This window comes from Thalia democratica, chromosome 1, assembly GCF_965202585.1.
Source record: "Thalia democratica chromosome 1, ktThaDemo2.hap1.1, whole genome shotgun sequence".
In the NCBI taxonomy this organism is placed as follows: domain Eukaryota; kingdom Metazoa; phylum Chordata; class Thaliacea; order Salpida; family Salpidae; genus Thalia; species Thalia democratica.
In genome coordinates, this window is record NC_139165.1 from 50,374,629 (window position 1) to 50,396,476 (window position 21,848).

Here is a 21,848-nt window from a genome sequence, read left to right on the forward strand (position 1 = left end):
ATTTGTGAAATTGAATTTATACCTGCTACCTTCACATGAACTTCTCTTAATAGCTACATCTTGTGCTTTGTTTTCTGCATAAAATTCAATAAATGTTACTTATTGGGTTAGTTGTTTTTAGCACTTATTTTGTTATCTTGTTTTCATTATATCTTAGTAATAAGTAGAAATACATTGAAAAAGATAAAATTAAAATTTTTTATTACAACTCATTTGTGTTTTTTGTCTATAGATATCATTATATGGATAATTTTTGAAAGGCAATGCTTAATAAATTTCAGTGTTGCCCACAATTAGGATAGTAAATTTTTTAAAACTTATTAAGTAAATTAATCTCAATTATGCTTGTTTGAAGTATTTAAAGATATTTTATAAATATTTTCACTAGAAGATTAAATAATTTTCTCAATATTCAATAAAAACGTGGAATTTAACAATTAAGCCAAAAAGAAACCTAGAAAAACCCAGAATTTAAAACTATTTTTACATTGAAAGTTAAGAAATTTTGGTAAGATATTATAAATCTATCATATAGTTAACTTGATTGCATCTATAAAAAAAAAAAAACATAATCTAATAAGTGTTAAGTATCTCTTCAATGTTCTTATACCATTTAAGATAGTTTTTAACCTTATAATTAATTTTATTCTAAATCTAGTCCTAAAAAACTTATTCTTGAAAAAACCTGGAAAATAAGTCTAAAAATTTTGACAACCATGTTTTTATGATAAAAGAAATTAACAAATAAAAAAACAACTAAAGATCTATCTTCTACTTTGAGATAAGGTCTTAATATTTGTTAAAGTTATAATTTCCTTGCTAAGGACTTTTATAAAAGAATTTAAGAACATTTCAACTTAAGAAACAAGTATGAGATATTTATTTTAAAAAAACATATGTCAAGATATATCATTAATTATTTTCATTTATTTGATGTTTTAAATTGCTTCTCCCATAAAGAACATATTGTACTCTCTGATTTGGGTATATCACAGAAAATAGTTTAAATATTGAAAAACTGTCATAAGTAGTTTTTAGCTGGAGTAAAATTAACAAATTATTATAAAAATAATCAACCCCCTTCCTTTATTTAAAAAAGTTTTGGAAGTCTACCACAAGTTTAAACAAAAGTTATAAAGAAAAATTCAAATTTTATCATAGTAATGTTATGAAAAGGAAGTCTATTACTTAATAATAATTAATATTAAGATTAAAACCAAATTTATTTTCATATAAATTCAGTCTTATTAGGCTTGATTCTGGCTAGTGTTTTGTTTTGAAAGAATGTCAATCCTGCTAAAAGTGTAGGAAAGGTGCTTAAATGGTATACATTTTTCAGTTGGTTGTAGTAGGAGACAATTTATTCACACTCACACATAGTTCTATTTTTTTCCTATAGTCAGGGTTGCCAAAAAGCCTGGAATTTCAATTAACTTCTAAAAAAAACATAGAAAAACCTGGAACTTGAGAAATTTAAAATAACCTTAAATAACCTAGAATTTTAAAGAATACATGTAAATTAATAGATTTAAAAAAAGTTATCATTTAAGGTTTTTTAAAATTAAGATAAGTAAAAATAAATAGTTGAATAGTATCTTTTCAATTTTATTATACTATTTTAGACACCTCAGATTTAACTTTATACTTAAGTTTGACCATAAAACTCGTTCTCAAAAAAAAACCTTTTAATATTTTAAAAAACCTTTGGCAACCCTGTATAGTGTTGAAATACAGTAGACTACCGCTTAAATACACAAATTGAACCCAACCAAAAAGTGCGTACTTAGCACGGTTAGTGCGTACTTTTTCACAACATGTATAATATGAAACTTAGTTGTTTGTTTTCTTACAACTAGCCACCAAATAGTTAAGCCAAATAAACAAGTCTTTTAATTTTAAATAACATTTAATACATAATTCAAATCTGCAAAATTTTTTAATAGATTTTAAAATGATTTATTTTTTCTATAAAAAGTTTATACAAAATTAATACATACATTTAATATAGATACTTTAATAACAGTACTGTCTTAATCTCAGGCCACTTGGACTACTCAGAATTAGTCATCCTAGTTTAAGAGTTGTGAAAGTCTCAGGCTAACTAAGCAGGTTGGCAATTCTACCTGGTACCATAAAATAATCTGGAAAAACTTGATGATTGAAAGTTTAGGCAAAAAAACTGGAATTTCTTAGAAGTTTTAATATAATATCCTTTTTTTGATAGATAAATTGTACATATAACGGCACAGTTGAAAATGTAGATTAATTTTATTAGATTATGTAGATTTTTAGATTTTTTTTGTCTTTTTGGATAAGTGCGTACTTTAGGCGGGGTGCGTACTAGAAAAAGTGCGTACTTAAGCGGTAGTCTACTGTATTGTTTCTAGTACAAGTAATTATATATATTTTTATGTTCTTAACATTCTTTTAATAATAATCAACACTTTCTTTGATGTTTAATTGACTGACAAATACTTACTTTAAAAAAGTTGTTTACCTTAAAAGGGTTGCCACACACTTAGGATACTTATTATTCTCAGGGTAATTCAAGCTAGTTTGAAAAAAAAAACTTAAGATGACTCAGTACAGTTTTTTTTTTCTGATCTTGAATTAGATTTATTTATTCTAGTTTCAATATTTTATAATTAATTCTGTTGAAAAACTTGATTTTGATTTATTAAGAAAATTAAGTTAAAAAAAAAAAATTAAGATTATTAAAAAATATTTTGAAAACTTAGGGTGACTCAAACAGTTCAAGGTCACTGCAAACAGTTTTTTGAGTGGTACCTTGTTTTAAATAGTAATGATTTTTAATTCTTTTAGTATCTCAATTAAATTTTGTGTCTATATCCTTTATATGCTTTTAATCCTTCATAGAAAATCAATGCTTAAGTATTTGGGCTACTTTGTACTTTTAGTTGGAAAATATATTGAGCAAAACATATAAAATAAAGCTATTTAATTACAACCGATTTAAACTGTATCTTTAATTAGGTTTTCAATGTACAGTAGTGCTTATTAAAGCATGTTTTGTTTACAATTAAATTTTTTTTTCAATTTCTAATTATTAACTTTTCAGGCTTCTTGCTAACTTCATCCTGTAAAAAGAATACTCTTTATAAAAAATCTTGCCAGTTCACTGAAAACATTGCCCTCATGTATTTGAAAATTATTTAAATAACCTTTCTTTTAATTGCTAAAAATTATTAGTAACTAATAAAAGATTCAATACTTGTTTAAAGAAATTATTTTGCTTATTATGTATAGATAGTTGATAACTAGTTATTAGCTAATTGTTTTCATACATAGAGCCCGTATCTTAAAAGCCTGTATTAGCTTCAATTTTAATTTGTATCCAAAATTAGCAGAGTGTGGACAATTCAAACTCAGTTATCTACTGCATTGTTTTGCTAATTTATACTTTGCTTACTATATTTAAAGTTTTAATGTATTAAATTAACAAGGTAAAATAAATGATACAGAGTTGCCCCACACTCAGGACACTCAAGATAGTTCCGAATATTTTAATGTTTTTAAAAATCTCAGTATGACTCCGGACAGCTCAAGATAACTCAATTTTTTTTTTATTTTAACTCTGGCTGACTTGTTTTTTTATTAAATAAAAAAGTCAGGATAACTTAAAGATTTTTATAAATCTTAGGTTATTTTTTCCATTGATTTTGAAGGAGATTTAGTTAGTATATATAGTTAAAATATTTTCTTATTTTATATCCAATTTTGTTGAAAAACTTGAGTCTTATTAAGGCTACATGGACCCACCTTGATTTTATTTTGTAGAGGATTATCTTACCTAACAGATAATTTTAACCGCTTTAAAAAATTCAATTAACTTTTGAGTTATAACCGATCAAAGTTGGGGAACTCAATAGGTTCCTTATAGAAGGAGCAAACTAAAAACAGGAAAAAAGACTGTTTCACTATAAATCTATTTTCTCCTTAATTTTTTAACTGGTTCATCAATTTTTACAGGAATTTCATTAATAATATTTAAGTAGATAAAATGCATTTTTTTTTTGGTAAATAAAATTTTATTACAAAAAAAAAACTTTCTTTTTGTTTTTTTATCCAAAATTTTTATTTTCTTTACATCAAAATAATTACACTGTTCAAATTTTAAATTAGAAAATAGACAATAAAAAGTTGTGATCCATGCGCATGTTTTAGAAACTTTTTGCAAAAATAATTTTTTCCAAAGTTAAATAAAACTTAAAGTTTATTAAAAACTGGCTTGTAGCTGATACTTAAAGCTTTCATGTATAAACCTATGCTATTTTTTGTAAAAATAAAAGTTAGCCCCTCTATATAGACTTGAATTTGAAAAGTTAAAAAAGCTTGGAACATTTTTTGGTCACTCAAGACAGTTTGTTTTGACTTAAAGAGTGGCAACCCTGATAATAACATCTTAACTTGTTGTGCTCAAAACTTGAACATCTACAAAATAAACAGTGATTCTAAAAATTTAGAAAAATAAAATACTGTTTTTTTTTGATATTACAGTTGCCACAAACTCAAAATAACTCAGGCTAAATTGGAATTTTTGAAAAACTCAAGCTTTGTTTTAAGTTTTTTTGCAAACCTCAGGGCTAGTTATGAAATTATTTTAAAATCTCATATAATAAAATATTTAAAAATTAACTCAATTTTGTTATTATCTTAGAAATAAAGTTATTTTTATATTATTTTTATATTTTATTTAAATCTTTTTAAGTCGTTTTAGATTTTACTTATCTTTAATTTTCTTATAAACTCTGATTAGTTTGGTGTAAATATGGTAGTTTTTTATCACATATGCTTTATTTTTTATTTCAGAGAATAGCAATTTTGTTACTCCCAATCTTTCTTTGAGTCTTTTCTATGGAGATATTCCAAAAAAACAAGATAGATCCCCTATGGCCTTAAATGTTTATTTTATTAAAATAAAAGAAAAATTGTATTATTTTATATAATTGATGTAAAAAAAAAAAACAATATATCAGTAATTAGAGGTAAAAATTAAGATTTAGTAATAAAACAAATTTGAAATTTTTATTACCTTATTTATATATAAATAAAGTTTACCTAAAATTAAGGTATTTAGTTTAAAGTTTTAATAAATTCCATATTTTAACTGAAATGTTAAATCAAATAAATGAAGTCCTTAAATAAGTTAATTAATAAATGGTTTTGGTATATCACATCTTTAATTTATATTTTATGAAATGGAAATAAGCATTAATATTTCTAAAAACTAAAACTAGTGTTTATTTTCAAGCCTAAATAATTAAAAAAGAAAAAAGGTAATCAGTTGACTTTTGTTTTAACACTAGTGAGTTATGTTTTGCATTAATTATTTTTTCATTGCATTTTTTCAGAAAAAAACAGCTTTTTTTTAACTGTAAAATACGTAGTGTTTTAACAACTGCTATATACAACATTTCGTATCATTCAAAATGTTACCTTACAATCAATTCCACAACAATTCTTTGATGAAAGAAGTTTGGGATGTTGAAAGTAACCGATACTGTGCTGAATGCCTTAAGTCACTTGAACTCAAGGATGAAATCAGTGTATTGCTTTATCCGGCAGTAATACTTTTGTGCAGTGAATGTAATCAAGTTCACTTGAGTACATTAAGTAAAAAGGCTAAAGAAGCTCAAAATGATGTACAACAGAAAAGTAAGTTTAGTTTTAAACATAAGCTAGTACTATGATTTTAATTTTAACAAATTATTGTTTTTATCAGATGGTAGAAAGGGAACATTTCTTTTGTCAGAAATCAGCCAAAAAAGATTAACTCAAGAACAATTTGAAATGTTAAAGGTTTCTGGTAAGAAAGAGCAAGAAAGGCGTGCTTCTTTTCCAATTTGGTTGGGGTATCCTACACCCAAATCTAGCATGATATACAAGGTAACTAGCTTTTAAATTAAAAAGTTAAAGATATGTTAGTCTGTGTATGCATACATATATTGATATCCTCATAATTTTGTTGTAACTAATATTTTATTCAAATAAAATTACACAAATCGTTAAACTTAAAGTGATTATTATAGAATTCTAAATAGCATTTTAGGGCATAGGGGTCCAACTTTTTTTATTTTTACTAAAAATAAAATTGGCTTTTATATGAAATCTTTAAGTACAAACTACAATCTAGTTTTTATAGAACTAAAAAATATCATTTAACTTTTGAGATGATATAATCTTTGTAAACAGTTTCCAATACGTATGGACCGCAAATTTTTCAAGGCAATTTTCTCGGAAATTGAAAAATTAAATAAAAATCTATCTCTTCTCTCATTTTTTGAGCTAGAGACCTCAAACTTTCAGGAAACTTCCTTTTATAATTAATTAGATTTTGAATGTTGCCATTTTAAATATACTACAAAATAAATATTTTTGATAAAAAAACTAGAAAATAAAAGTTTTTATTTTGATAAAAAAATATTTTTCAAAATAGAAAAAAATCTTGCATTCAATCTTTTTAAAATTTAATAATAGACTTTCTGTAAAAATTTAAAGAAGATAGGTTAAAATTATGGAGAATATAGATTCTCAATAAAATAGTCTTTTTTTTTGCCTTTTTGATTTGCGCCTTCCACTAGAACCCTATTGAGGTCACTGACTTTGACCACTTAAATCTCAAAAATTACTTTGAATTTTTTTAAGTGGTTAAAAATATCTGATAGCTCAGATAGAACTTTTTAAAATAAGACCAACTTAAAAAAATCACGGTGGACCCCCTTGCCCTTAATATGGTCTCAAATGATCAAGATGTTTTAATTGTTAAATTGGAATTTTTTTAAATTAAACTAGCTGTTTAATCTTTTTAGTTTTGAAATACAATTATTTTATAGGATCTGTGGATTAGCACTACCAGACACTCTGAAGTTCCAAAGCAGCCTGTTTTATTGGAGAAGAGTATTAAAGTAAAAGTCAAGGGACTAGCTACTAATGAAGGTTTTGTTATAAAATATAATACAAGTTTTGAAAGTACTTAAAAAAAGCTTTATTTAATTATTAGGTGTTTATGTTGCTGGTGTTCAAAATAAGAATACGCTTGTGGTCACTAACGAAAAATTAGATAGTGATAAAACTGCCGTTCCTATACATCACATTGAGAGCTACCATTTGGATGACCAATCAAGCCAGTTTAATGTACATATAACCTGGAGAGTGAAAAATAGTAAGTTAATTTAAACAAATTCCTTATAATGAAAATACTGATTACAATTTTTCTGGTTTTAGATTTGAACAATGTCCAAGTTATGGGCTTATATACTGAAGACTTTGCTGGTGCCTACAACTTAGCATGCTTAATTTCGTATTTTAAAGAAGCTATTTATATGGATTTATATCCAGAAATTACATCTGAACAAATAAAGAATTTTTTTAATTTTGGTTAGTTTATACTTCTTTTGAAATTAAATTTTCCCATTTCATTACAACATTTTGTTAAATTTAAGACATTCTGAATAAGTCAATTATGGTGCTGGATAAAGTTGTGAGAGTATTGAAAGTGTCTGAAGCGCGTGTTTTGATATTCGAAAAAGCAGATGATCAACCAGAATACCATATTCCTATTTCTAAAAAGCTTAATTTGACTGGTGGGTTAATTTAAGTTTGTTTTAATTGTACCCACTAAGTTAATTAAATAAGCACTGTAGATGCAAAAAAAAATACACTAAGAGTTTGATCACATTTTTGTAAATAATTACTAAACACCATATTACAATGGCTGAAGACTTAGTACTTTAAAAAAGTTTAAGTAGTGGCCATATAATATGTTCATTTAATAATGATATTAGCTAAATATTTTTTTGAAAGCTAGTATTAGCTTTAAAACTAATAAAGATGATCTACCGTTTAAAATATTTGAATAAGTTTAAACTTCATAAACAAGTCTTATGTGATATATATTAGAGTTTGAACATGTATCTTATCATTTAAAAGAAAAAGAAAGAACTAATTAAATTAGTTCTATATAATAAATCTAATTTTATACATTATAGTCTTTATCCTTTCACTCTTAAAACATGTTTATAAATGGAAGAATTTTTCTGTTAACTAAAACTAAATTTAGCTTCTGACTATTTGGAAAAAATATGCAAGGTTCATAATTATGATTCTGCAAAGCTGGCTAACTATCAAACTTGGATTAGTACTATACAGAAAGCTTTGGATATGAATAAGCTTGGATTGTTACCAGGTTTTTTTTATATTGTCACAGTTGGATTAAAAATATTAGTTTTTTTGATATCAAATTGAATACTTTTTATCAATTTCGAGTTAATTATTTAAATAATCTTTTTACATATCAGTAAATTGAGCAATCTTTTTTAGTTAAGACAAATAACTATAGAGTTTATTATTTATAAACATTGTCTATAAACTTAACTAGTACTTTTTTTTTTGATATTTCATCTAATTACTATGATATTTTAAACAGAAATAGCTGATTTGCCGGAACCTGTTGTGCCAGAAATAGTACTGAAAAAGAAACAAGAGTCTCCTAAGAACACTAGTCAAGGAAATGGTTTACCATATACTGAAGGATCATCTAATTTGTATCCGTATCAAAATAACAATAAAAGTGAGTTGTTGAGGATGAAATAACTAGGTTGTAAAGTAAATTAAATATGTGTTAAAACAGATTCATACCAGCCAAAATCTGCAACTCACAATTGCTACCCGGCAATAGGCCCCATGGGTGAAATGGGAAAAGAAATGAGAGGTGAAATATCCCCAAGCTCAAACTTAATGAGACCAGGTTTGTTAATTTGTATAAGTTTATATTTAAGTTCTAGCTTCACTGTTCTAAAAAAATTTAGGCACAATTAAACAGCCGGAAACTAATTGCTATCCTCCTATCCAAGGGCCACCTGACATCATAAATGGTGGTTTAAAACTGCAGACAAAAAGCATAAATCCAATGACTGGCCAAGCAATTCAATTTCCAACTCACATTCAAAGTGGCCTAATTGGAAATCAGGTAAGCTATGCTTATTATCTAATTTTGGTGAACAGAAATAGTTTATAGAATAAAGTTTTGGTAATAAAATTATAAATGAAAGTCATAGTTACAAATTTTATTACAGCAAATCCATAACTTACAAAATCAGGGGTTGCTGGCACCAAGTATAGGTAAGTAATTTTGTTTAGTTAATTAAAAAGCTCAAAATTTACTGTAGATATTAAATTAAAAAAGTCCTAACTGCATAGTGTCATAAAAATTCTGTTCAATTTATAATTTTAATGAATTTGTTAAGAAATTCTTATCAAATAGATAATTTTAAAGGATGTATCTGACATAAATTTAAATATAAAAAGAATAGAGTGTTTGAGTTAAATTATATATAACAGTAGATCGTTAAACTACTATTGCTAAAAAAATATATATATTTTAGCTGTGCCTCAACAACAGTTGATCGATACATATGCTTTGAGAAATCCTTTGCTTTACAATATAGCCCCACATTTACAAACTTCTTTGACTAGCTTAGATGCTAATACCCTATTGCAAGAACAGCTGAGTAAGTTACTTATATGTATGGCAATATAATGTTAAGTTATGACTTTGAGTAAATAAAATAAATATCAAAAGTGAAAAAAAAATAGTATAAGTTTAAATAATTCAATTAAAACTTAAGAAAAATAAGACCATAAAAAACTGATATCATATAAAATTAACTTAAAATCAATCTTAAAAGAAACCATCAATGCATAATTTTAAAACTTATATTTTAAAGAGTATTCTAAAACTTATATTTTAAAACAATCTTACTATTATTTTCATTTATAATTGTAAAAGGGTCTACTTCACAATTAGGTAGTTGATTTTGTATTGAAGACCTTAACCTGTACTACTAGGTTATGATACGAAGGGGTTTTTTCGAGATAATAACTTAATACTAAATAATTAATTTGTCCTCAAACATTGTGAAATAAATTGTAAGGCTATAGCTAAAAGTAATGCAAATGTATGTTAGTTTCCCTTTACCAGGTGTTGCCAGATCTGAAAATGAGTAATTATATCCTTTAAATAGTTTTTTTTTGTAAGCTGATTTATTAGTTTTAAGGTTAACACTTGAATTTTTTTTCTATAAATAAAAAAACTATTAATTTGATGAGATATTTTTAAAAAATATATTTATGTAACTGAAATAAAATTATCTGACGTTTTCAAACAGTTAAATTGATAGATCATATTTAGTTTTTTTTTTTATAATTTGTATTAAATGTTTTCTATTTTAGTGAAACAAAAACTTCAGCAACAACAAAGTCAATTGATGCAAAACTTAAACCCTCAGTTATATACTCAGCTAAATATTGGAGGTTTGTCTAGTAATATTTTGAAATCTTTGGATTTGTTTTTAAAAAAAAAGAGTATTTGTTTAAGTGTCTTATAAATTCACCGTTTGACTAAATTTGTTAGGCCTTAACCAATCATTACAACCGCAACAAGACTTACTAACATCACTTGGTCAAAATTCTTTGTTTACCGGTTCGACTTCTCCTGGATTATTATTTGATAGTATTGCTGGAAATGGACTGATGGGAGTAAATGGTATAGCTTCGGGTGTCAACGTTCCCCTAACGAACACAGTAGAGCCAACAGCAGCTAATTTAGCAAATGATTTGTCTAAGATTTCCTTAGCTAGTATGTTGCCTTCTCAGCAACCAAAAATGATAAAACCTAATGTTTTCAATAAACCCGATGATGAAGATAACACTGATAAAATTTTGATTGATATCAAATGGGACGGTGTTTGTGGATCTTTAAAAGAAACCATCAATAACACGTTGTATGGTAAGTTTTTTATAATTAAGATATTTGTAGTTTTATTGCATTTAAAACATTTAATTTTTTTTTTATTAAAATAAATTTTTCAGACCCCTCAAATCCTCCAGATAATTTGAAAGATTTCGCAGTTAAAGACTCAGATTTTCATGAAATTCTAAAAGCTTTGTTTGAACACATTTGTAAAAGCGAACTAGAATACGCAGTTACTCTTTTCCGTCACACATTGAAAACATTTAAATACATCAATATTGATGAAGTTCAAAGACTATATGAAGGTAAGTTAAAATAAATAGATTTTTCACAACATTTTTTTCTATGATAATCATAATTTACTTTTGTCAGGTTCTGAGTTTGATGTAATGAAAAAACTTTTCTATTTTGCTGGTTTCAATCAACTAAAAACAAACAAGAAATGGGCTATTCAACAACTACACAGCACTGCTACTAAATCTCCTGCAACAACTAATCCTGATCCATGGGGTTTGAAACTAGTTTACTTAGTAATCGATTAACTGAAGATTTTTTTGAAATATTTAAGTTAAAATAAAGTTTTTTTAAAAGTGTAGGAGCCAATGGAAAGTGTAAACAATTGTGAAGTAATTTATTACAAATAGCTATTTTATTAGCTCTTCATATATAAATTTAATCGTTTGTTAACATAAGATCCTAGCTAAACAAGTTCACCTGAATATATAATAATAACAAATTATACAGTATCATTCTTTTATTACACTAACACATGTTTCTGCGTGTTAACGAACTAACACACTTCAACGGAGCTCTGTAAAAAAAATATTGTAAGGAAAGAATAGAAGCTAAAGTAGCTATATACATCATTATATCTATCATTAACCTTTTAAAATTTATAGCAATTGTTTTTATTTCTAATAGAAACATGTATATACTTACTTAAGCTTCTATTCTTTTCTTAAAGTATTTATTTTTTACAGAGATCCGTTGAAGTATGTTAATCTGTTAACACACAGAAACATGTGTTCGTGTAATAAAAGAAGGACACTGTATAATTTGTTATTGTCTTTGTTAATTCAAAATCTTTAAAAATAATATTTAGTATTTTTCAGCCACATACTGCATTTTCGTTGACATAAAAAAAGTTGTTGAGTTATGAAAAAGGAAACGCAAAATTGAATTTGTTAATCATTTTATGTAGCAATTAACTTATTATATTTTAATTATATCATAATCTTGTTTTAGGATCACAACTAAATGGAGGAAATGATTGGAACAAACAATCTCTTATTGGAAATGGATCAGCTTCAAACACTATTTGGGGAATGAATGCTCAGCCGCAACAGAGATCAGATTTGTTTAGTAGTAATGCTTGGGGTAGGTATTTACTATTACAATAAACACTTATCTGATTATATCATGTAAAAATAAGTAATGCATGTTTGATTTTAAAGCTTAAAATTATGAACTTTTAATAGAAGGTTATAACAGGGCAACCTCCCAAGAGAAGCACAAGCTTATATGACCAAACAATTGGATCAGGTAGGCCAAGCCGCCAAGCCACTCAAAGCGTAACTGATATTATGGGAAATTCCAATACTTCATCCTTAAGGTTATTAACTTGAAAACATACTTAACGTCTAAAGATGATTTTTTTCATTTAATTGTAATAACGTCTCAAATAATGTCACTACATGATGAGATTTTGAAAAGGATAGATCAAAAGTAAAATAAATTTCTACAACCTATATCAAACTAAAATTAGAAAAATGATTAAGTGACAGTTAACAAAGCATAATTTATCTTAGTTTTAAGCATCATTTAAAAAATAGTATTGTTTAATTTAGAGTAATACCTAAATGATACCATTTAAATACCTAAAATGGTTTACTGGATTTTTTATTAATTATGCTATCTGTACTTGTAGAACTTCTCCAAAAGATGATATTGATCCTTTTTTTGCTGTCAACAATCTCAATTCCATCCTTAGAGACTGATTTTAAGTAAGATTTGTATCGAGAACAAAACTGAATATTAAACAAATCTTACTAAAAATCTTCCTGGCTAATGCCATTATATCAAAAAAAAATGTTTGAAGATAATTTGTTTCACACAACTACACTGTGAAATTTAGCATTTATTTTATTAAAACCAAACTTATATTGGTTTATTCATAAATATTAATATTTTTTTGCCTAGCTGCTAAAAGCTGCTTAACTACATATTGTAGTTGAGATATTGAGGCTGTTTTTTTGTACTCTTACAGACCGAGTGATTTACGAAGTCTAGCAATATTGAAATTTTAATGACAAGCTTGTTTTTTATGGTTTAACTTTTTACTCACTGTACAGAATTTAAGTTTATTGGCTAATTATATAACAATGAATTTTTAACTGTTTTTATTCTTCAAGTTTGCTTAACAATCAGAAAAAAAAGCTTTCTTTAAGGATATATATTGGTGTTAAATAATAAATTAAACTAAATATAAGTTCTCCCCTGAATTTATTTCAAAATTATTAAGAGATTCCTCCGTTTACTTATGTTTAATTATAAGCCATCAATTTCTGATGTGCTAGTTCCACGTTTGTTTTCATTCCTTATAAATTTCGATTTTCTTCTTTATGTCATTTTTCTGCCAATACTTGTTCTTTTAAAGCCACCTAGCTGTACTCAATATTGGTTATAAGCAGGGAATTCTGAAAATTTATTTTTTACTTTATCCGGTGCTAACTGAGTTTGCAAGTAAAATTAAGTAGAACAATTAATTTAATATTGAATTTTACTATGCTAGAGTTAATTATGTTGGAAAAATATGCAAATAAGGTATCTAAATTTTTGTTTCGATTTAAGCATAATACACACTAAAATTTTATTTTGGAGTGCTTACATTTTTCACTCATCCATAAATGTTTTTGCTTGACTAAAAAAAAGATTTACTACTTTTCCTGTCTTTTTTAAACGAGAAACATGAGGATCCAAAATAGGTATTTATTTAATTTGGAAACAAAATTAGGTCAAACAGAAAATATTTTAATTTGGGTGCTGCACTGCTATATAATTTAAAACAGTTAAAACCACAACTTAAGATAAAGAACAGATTTTTAGTGTTAAGACGATAAGTATTGTTGGGTAATGTATTTGCTTTTTATAATTAAATACTGTTATTTATTTGTTATTTAGAAACAAATACTTTTGTTTTGGGTACATCTTGAGGCCGAAAATTTGCACAATTGTATTACTACTTAATATGCCAGAAAATTATAAACACCGTCGAATTTGTTCTTTGTAACTGAATGGCTTTTGTTTTAAATTTCTTGTTTTTATTGTAAAGATTTTTTGTTTTGCCTTCTAAATTCCCGGTATATCTCTTTTTGCATCTACGCCAACTATAGTTAGACTGTGAAACTGACAAAAATGTATTTAATAAAATCTTCCTAATATTCTCTTTAATCCGTCCATAATGTTTAAATAAAAGTTAAATATAAAAGAATTTTTTGTAAACATATATGCACTGCAAAGTTAAGGTAATAGTTAAACGGTCAAAAACAGGATGCACATCTTAAATTGAAATTTAATTAAAAATGAGTTAAATATTTTAGCCTTCTTATAATTTTTTTAAATTTTAGATCATTTCTTTAACGTATTCCGGCCTTAAAGTTGTAAGTATTTTGCATTTTGTATAGAATAAAACTGGGAGTTCTAACGTTTTCCATTTTGACTAAGAAACTTAAAGTCTAAAATAGTTAAGCAATTTTTAGCAGAAATACATAAACAAAGGCTTTTTAAAAATCATGTATTTATATTAGAAAGTTAAAATTTTTTAGTAATGATAAACTTAATCTTAACATTCAATGAACAATTTTTCTTAGATCGACTTTATTTTTTAAATTGAGCTTAGAGTCCATTATGATCCAAAATTATATAGGATTAAATGAAATAAAAATATTAAATAAAAAAAAAAAAAAAAAATTTCCAACTTGAGTTAAGTTTTTTCCATTTCTCTATGTTAAATAGTATTAAATCAGTCTCAGAGTCCTTGAAAAAAAAATTTAAAAAGTGCCTTTTAAAAACAGTTTGTATAGTATTTATTGTTATACAAACATAAGAAATATTCTATCTTAACAACCTGGGTTTTATGATTTACTTGCAACAAAAAGTCAAATTTTTAAATAGTAGTTTTTTTTTAGCCATCCACTATCTTATAACAGCTGATTATCTATATTATGTTTTATTTAGTTATATTATGTAAAGACCAACTCAAAAATAAACGTAAAAACATCCAGGCTTAAAAAATTATAACCAGTATTGATTATAAGCAAATTCGACACTCATTTAATAAGCAGATTGTTCAATCATTTAATCGGTTATTATTTAAAGTTGCTTCAAATTATAAAGTCATAAAAAAGTTTTTCAAAAAGATAATATATAGTAAACTGACTCTTGCCATGTTAATGAACGATAACAGTTTGTAATATTTGCCAAGTAAACTGGTTATTGTATAAATTAAGCAAGTTAACTTTCTGAAGTAATTCTTTTGTTAGTTTGTGTCTAAGTCCTTTGTTAAAATAAAATTTCTATACTCTTATACACAATGTAGTAACACATGTTTTTATGATTTTTTTGGTACAAACAATAATGTATTCAGTGGATTTGTGATTTTGTCTTGACTGTTTTTTTACTTTCGTTGGTGCCAACTGTTGTTTTATTTATATTTAATCGCTAAGAAAAATTGTTATATTGCCTTTTGACTTGTAATTCTGATTTATTTTATTCGTATTAAAAAAGAAAAAAAAAGACTTGTCAATTAAAATTCTAAAAAAAAGAGACTTGTTAACAAAAATAAAATAAATTGAAGCTTTTTATTGCTTATAATTATTTGCTACCTTAACTATTATTAAGCTGTACACCAAAAAAAAATCCGGTTTTTGCCACATTTTGTGATGTAATGACAGCTATTGATGCACTAATGTGTGTGCAATTTTAGTAATCATAACTTGCACTTAAATTAATAATCTGATTCTATTTACCTTTTTTTGCAGTACGAAGCACTGACACTTTCGTTTTTTGGTGTCTGTTTCCATTATTGGTAACAAATTTCTTTCGCCATATGTTTATATTTTGTAATGCCAAAGAATAAAAATAGACATAAAATTATTACATACTCGGTTAAGTAGTTTTGACTTGTTGTGTTTTTGCATATTTTTAACAAGTACCATACTTTGAGCTGCTTGCCTGTATCAAGGTTTTTAGCTGCTCTCTAAAACTGACCTACTAAAACTAGATTTTTAAACGGTTAAACAAAATTACGGTGGATGAGACTTAAGTCAGATTTGTTTGTGCCATTTTTTGTTGCAAATTGTACTTGAATTAATTATGATATGTTTTTGGAAAGAGTCGATCAAATTAAGTTGCGCTTTTAAAATTTAATTTCATTGAGGCCTGTTTATATAAATCAAGTACGTTTGGTAAAAAAGGTATTTTAATTTTAACAAAACGTGCCTTTTCTTAGCAATGGTTTATCAAGAATAACGGCGTACTTATGACATAAAAATTGTACACATGGTTAAAATTAAGTCATTCTTCCAAATTTTCTTCATTTTTCCAGTTGAAATCATCTAAGTTGCTTTGAACTTTGTTTTTCATTCATATATAAGCTAATTTTTCAAGATATTTTAAAGTAGCGTTACACAACTTTCATAACTATTCTGCTTGAAAAAGTTCAAACTTAAATAAACTACCCGGCTAACTTAAAGGACAGGTTGCTTTTTAAGTTTTCCATTGTGCAGTTACTCTATGCAGCACTTGATAATAATTCGTAGCTTATTTCTTAAAGTACTTATTTATCACTCGATTTGGACTTTAATACCACAGTGAACATTAAAGTTTATTTATCAAAGTGTTTTAGAATTTAGGTATAAATAATCTATGCTTTACTTTATTACGTTAAGATTTAAGGTCATTGTTATTCTTCAAAACAAAATTTCATAGTACTAAAATTATTTTAAGCTCTTAAAACAAAACCAAGTTAGTTTAAACTAAGCTGCCTTAAAGTTGAAAAAATAAACCAAAATTGCACTAAATTAAATTTTACTTGAGCATTTAGTTCGAACAAAGTGTAATATGTTTTCTTTATTTAATAATTGTTTTTTGGTTCCAAAACGTACCTGCAAAAAAGTACATACATATTTTATGACAACTGAACAACAAGCTTTTCAATACTCTATATTATGTAAATTTAACACCTTTCGTGCTTTATTATTATATCTGATTCAGTGGTTTAAAATCAGGCCATCTTCCTTTTTGTCTTTTTTCAGCCTAATTTAGTTTTATTTGCATTTGAATTTAACAAGGCTAAGTCCTTCAACTCTACATATTTTGTCCAAAATTCTAACAGTATCATGTGGAGTTTTTATAAAAAGCCTTTTAATTGATTTCTTCCTCAATTGCTCATTAATTGTCCTCTTTAATTGTGTATCATACGCATTACGGTTTTGTTTTTATATTGTAAATTTCGTTGTGTTTTGGGTGCAGTTTTTTATTTTATTTTCGCGTTTGTCTGAATTTTCAGGCAGTTACAACTGAACAAAGTATTAGCATCTCTTGCTGTAGCTCGAATCGATTATTGCTTTTCGTTAACATTGTTGTTCAGCAGTAACACGAATATTTATGCGAATTTCATTACTATATTTTATTTTTTGAATTAATATATGTATGGTTTTATCGTGTTTTATTTTTGACTTTTCGCAACCTTTTCTATTCGTAGATTTTTGTAAATAAAATAAATCTTGTATTGAAATTTGTTTGTTATAAACCATAAAGTTAAAAAAAATATAAATTCTAATTAAAAAAAAAAGAACTGCTATGTTTTAAATACTTGAAACTTTTCTAAGACAATTAGATAGAAAAATCCCAACTGTGTATTTGTATGCAGCTTGTAATTTCAAGCACTTAACTGCTGTGTTGAGATTAAGTTATGTAACTCATAAAAAATAACAACGTTGTCAAAAACAAATAGCTCAGATGATAAATGTTAAGGTATAACAGTTTAAAATTAGTTCGCTGTTTTTGTCACTAAGTATGTTTTATTAGCACTCAAAAAATAATAATTTTTAGCATGACATATGATAAACAAAGCACGGAATAAGTCAATAATTGAGCTGGCGTGATGGCGCAAGGAAACTCCATTGATTTCTCATTCGCCTCTCTTCTGTATTGCGAGTGGCGAGCTTGCAGAATTGCGCGCTTTATTATTCTCCTGCCTGCTCGCTAAACAACGCCCTCTAAATTGTTTCTTGAATAAAAAGAGAAGCCCAGCATTTCGCATACAAGCACAAGCGTTTTAAACTTTTTTATTGCTCAACGCAGCTCCATCCAACACTAGTTTCAAATTGTCGTTTTGCGCTTTGTTCGTTGGCTCAGCTAAAATTCAACGTATGCAAATTTTGAAGGGCATAGAAACGTTTAAAAAACAGTTACTCTTTTGTGTTTAAAATACTTTTAAGCACTTTTTAAGTTTTGATTAAAAACGTCTACTCTTTTACAATGTTTAACATATCAGTTTAGTTAGCGTAATTGAGTTTATAAAAAGGTATACTTGAGTAAAGGTTTCAAGATAATATTTTTTCAGTGAATTTTCCCTCTAATAAGAAATAAACTTATAACCAAAGTATACTTTAGTAATTTCTAAAGTTGGTAGAAACAGAAAAATCATTTCAAACAGTTAAATATTTGATTTAAATAAAGTTAAATCTAACAGTCATTGTATTCAACTTATATTGCATTATTAAATACATATATATTGTTCGAATTCCAGCTTTTTATCCAAAATATAGCCAACTCCAGGGTTTTTTTGCATTATATTTTGTAAAAAGAATAAAATAACCTTGTAAATATACTTTAAATAAGTACGATAAACAATCATTTTAAATAATAAGGTTTCAGTGATTTTTTTGTTTAATTTTTAACGTGAGTAAACTTACAATAACAAACAAGCGGTTTTCAGTTTAATTACTACATATAATGTGGAAAACATTACCAGTTTTAAAATATTTTGTTGATCTCAAATTATTGTAAATTTAAATTAACATTAGCTTTGTGAACTTCAAAATCCACACACTGTTTTAGATATACTGTTTTCTTGATATAGTAACTAAAATTGATTGTGACCAGAAAATATGGATCTCAAAATTTGAGCTAAAAAACCTTTATATTAAGAAAAATGAAAGTCTTTAGAAAATAAACACTCTTGTATTTAAAGTTTTATAATTTATGAATTGTCAGTCAGGAATATTATGAAAGTGATACTAAAGTTTAAATCAGAATCAAAAATGTTTCTAGAAAACTAAAAATATATTCAAGTCTTATCTATTTCAAAAATGTAATAAAAAGTATGTAGAACAGTTTAAATAGTTTTTTTTTATTAACATTTTGACAAGCTCTAATTTTATTTACAGAAAAATCCATTGTTTGAGTTATATAAAAGAGTTTTAAAAAAGTTTATTAAGAATGAAGCAGCATGTGCAGTCTAACTTTATCTAATTTTTTGATAGTGTGGACAGATGAATTATTCTGATAAACTGGAATGCTATGGTAACTATGAAGAAAAGTATAATCATTATTATAATAATTTCTAACTAACAAAACAGCTTATAAACTTTTGTGGGGTTTGAATAAACCGGGAACGGGTCAGAAAAGCACGGTATAAGTTTAGCACGGACTGACACTTTAGCACCGAACTTGTTTTGCAATTTATTTTCTTTGCTTAAATAAGATTTGTACTACTATGTATAAAAATCTAAAAACGATATGTAAACTAAATGTGTTACAAGTTAAAGCTTTAATAGAAGTTAGAAAAAAAAATTACAAATTTTATTAACTCATTTTACAATGTAATTTTTGATAGACTTTTTTCTACTATCATATTTTCGACATAAAATATGTTTATAAACCTAACAATATATACAAGCTCTAGCTTGTTTCCTAAATTTTTTTCTATAAGCATTAATTAATTTTAGTAAGGTTAAATTTTAATTGTAAGTTTTAAATAAAAGGTGAGATATATAAAGGTTAAAAATATTGATAAACACTTGTTTTTTTACAATCTGATAATTTTGTATCCTACCAAAAATTTACTTGTTTCATTATTAAAATATATACAATATTAAGTATCTTAATACAAAAAAGATGTTAAGTTCCTATTATTTCTACATGCACGTGTCTCGCATCTTTTTTATACTTTTCTATGTGTTATAAAAACTTTATAAAGACTTCTACAAGGGTAAGTAAACCTAATTCAAGAAATTGCTACCTGTTAAGCTTTATTATTATTTTTATTGTTTTGATACTTTAAAAAACAGCTTAATTTAAAGTGCTACTGGTAGACGATACTTTCATAAGAGTTAGAACTAGTTTTTGCACCTATTTGTTTTTTCAACTTATTAATTAATAAGTAGTTGAACATCAGTTAAATGAACGTTTTAAAAGATCTTAAATTACTCCGTGCTAAGATCTCATTCTGTGCTAAAGGGACGACATGCTTTAAGTGTCAATCCGTGCTAAATTGACGCCGTAGTAAAGTGTCACTCCGTGCTAAAGTGATGCTGTGCTTTTCTGACACCTATCCAAATAAACCCGTGAAGCGTTGTTGTTGGAGTGCCATAACATTCAGTATTAAAACCTATTTTAAATAAAATAATAAGTTTAATATTTGATGAACAATACTAGTTTATGGGTTCTTAATTTTGCAGTTGGCGCCTTGAAAACAAAAATAATTTAAATGTTTAAAAAACTTTTTTCATGCTCTTTTATTCAGGAAATAAAAGGAAAAACTTTAATTTTATTATAAAGATGACTAAAATAGTTATACAAAAGTAAACATTTGTAAGTATTTTGTTAGTTTATAGTTATTTTAACTTGACAGAACATGTAGAAACATTAAAATCTAAACTATCAAAAAAAAAAAATATATAAAAAGTTACTTTCTAAAAAAGAAATCTTTTTATTTTTATTGTTTTATATAATCTTCATGAATAATATTAGATACGGTTAGTTAAGTTGTAAAAAAAATGTAGAGTCTATGTACTTATAAATAGAATACTTGACTTTTCATTTTTAAAATACGATGAATGTGTAAGAAAGCTAAAAATAATAAAAATAATGCAAGATATTAAAAAGTTAATTAGTTATGAATCAGGTTATTTATATATATGCTCAAAAGCATTTTAAAATAATTAATATTAAGTGTTATTCTGATAAAAGAAAATAAAGATGAAATACAAAACCATTCAATAAATCTTTCAAAAAGAAACTAGTTATTAGTAAAATTTAATAATAAACATGGACATAAATCGCTAGCTTATTTGGGTAGTAAAATATAAATTAAAATACTAAATTATTTTAAAGACCATTTTATAATGTTCCAGGTTAATATGAAAATACTGTAAGATCAATTATATAAGTAGTATAAACAGGTTGCAAGGGATATTGTTTTTATATGTATTAAATACATACTTAAAATAACTTTATATCAAAAGATTTTCTTTACTGAGTATGTGGATTCGGTTCAAATAAAACTATATAGATTTAATGCTGTAGCAATCACTGTTATATTTTATACTACTAGTAAAAATAAAAAAAAAAAAATTTATTTAAGTAAATTTATCTAAACCTTGATACAATTATTTACAGTAATATTGAATAAATAAATCATTAGCTAAAGATACGAAAACACTGTATAAATATAAAGTTGATAGTGTCTTAGTTAGTTTTATAATTAATTTATTTTTAAAGAAACTAAAATAGTATACATTACAGTTTATTTGTTTGCAATATATACATGGTAAATATCGTTAAAGTTTAATTTATAAGTATAGATATATATTTATAATAACTATTTTTCGTTTTGTAAAGACTTTATAATTAAGAAAAGCAAGATAGTCTTTTTTTTACTACACATACTGTTTAGTTTTTATGGTTTTTTCAATTTTTGGGAAGTTATAACAAATTAGTACTATAATTAATATTACAAACAAAATTTTAATCACCTCTTCTAATGTTAATTAATCTGAGTTAAGTGTCA

General features: G+C 25.7%; 1 protein-coding gene across 1 annotated transcript; it reads left to right on the forward strand.

Annotated features, from left to right (window-relative positions):
* The first annotated feature begins 5,376 nt into the window (after nt 1–5,376).
* Nucleotides 5,377–17,561, forward strand: LOC145844708 (uncharacterized). Its single transcript, XM_082952163.1, has 19 exons — nt 5,377–5,676; nt 5,744–5,907; nt 6,855–6,957; nt 7,022–7,183; nt 7,246–7,398; nt 7,464–7,604; nt 8,081–8,206; nt 8,447–8,590; nt 8,651–8,767; nt 8,829–8,989; nt 9,096–9,141; nt 9,405–9,530; nt 10,252–10,332; nt 10,433–10,807; nt 10,891–11,076; nt 11,144–11,281; nt 12,017–12,148; nt 12,263–12,383; nt 12,699–17,561. The coding sequence occupies exons 1-19, from the start codon at nt 5,451–5,453 to the stop codon at nt 12,766–12,768; spliced, it is 2,772 nt and encodes a 923-aa protein (XP_082808289.1). The 5' UTR covers nt 5,377–5,450; the 3' UTR covers nt 12,769–17,561.
* Nucleotides 17,562–21,848: the final 4,287 nt, after the last annotated feature.

Coding starts and splice junctions, on each gene's coding strand:
- LOC145844708 (XM_082952163.1), top strand. CDS start 5,451: ATGTTACCTTACAATCAATTCCACAACAATTCTTTGATGAAAGAAGTT. Junction 5,677..5,743: donor AAATGATGTACAACAGAAAA/GTAAGTTTAGTT, acceptor TGTTTTTATCAG/ATGGTAGAAAGGGAACATTT. Junction 9,142..9,404: donor GTTGCTGGCACCAAGTATAG/GTAAGTAATTTT, acceptor TATATATTTTAG/CTGTGCCTCAACAACAGTTG.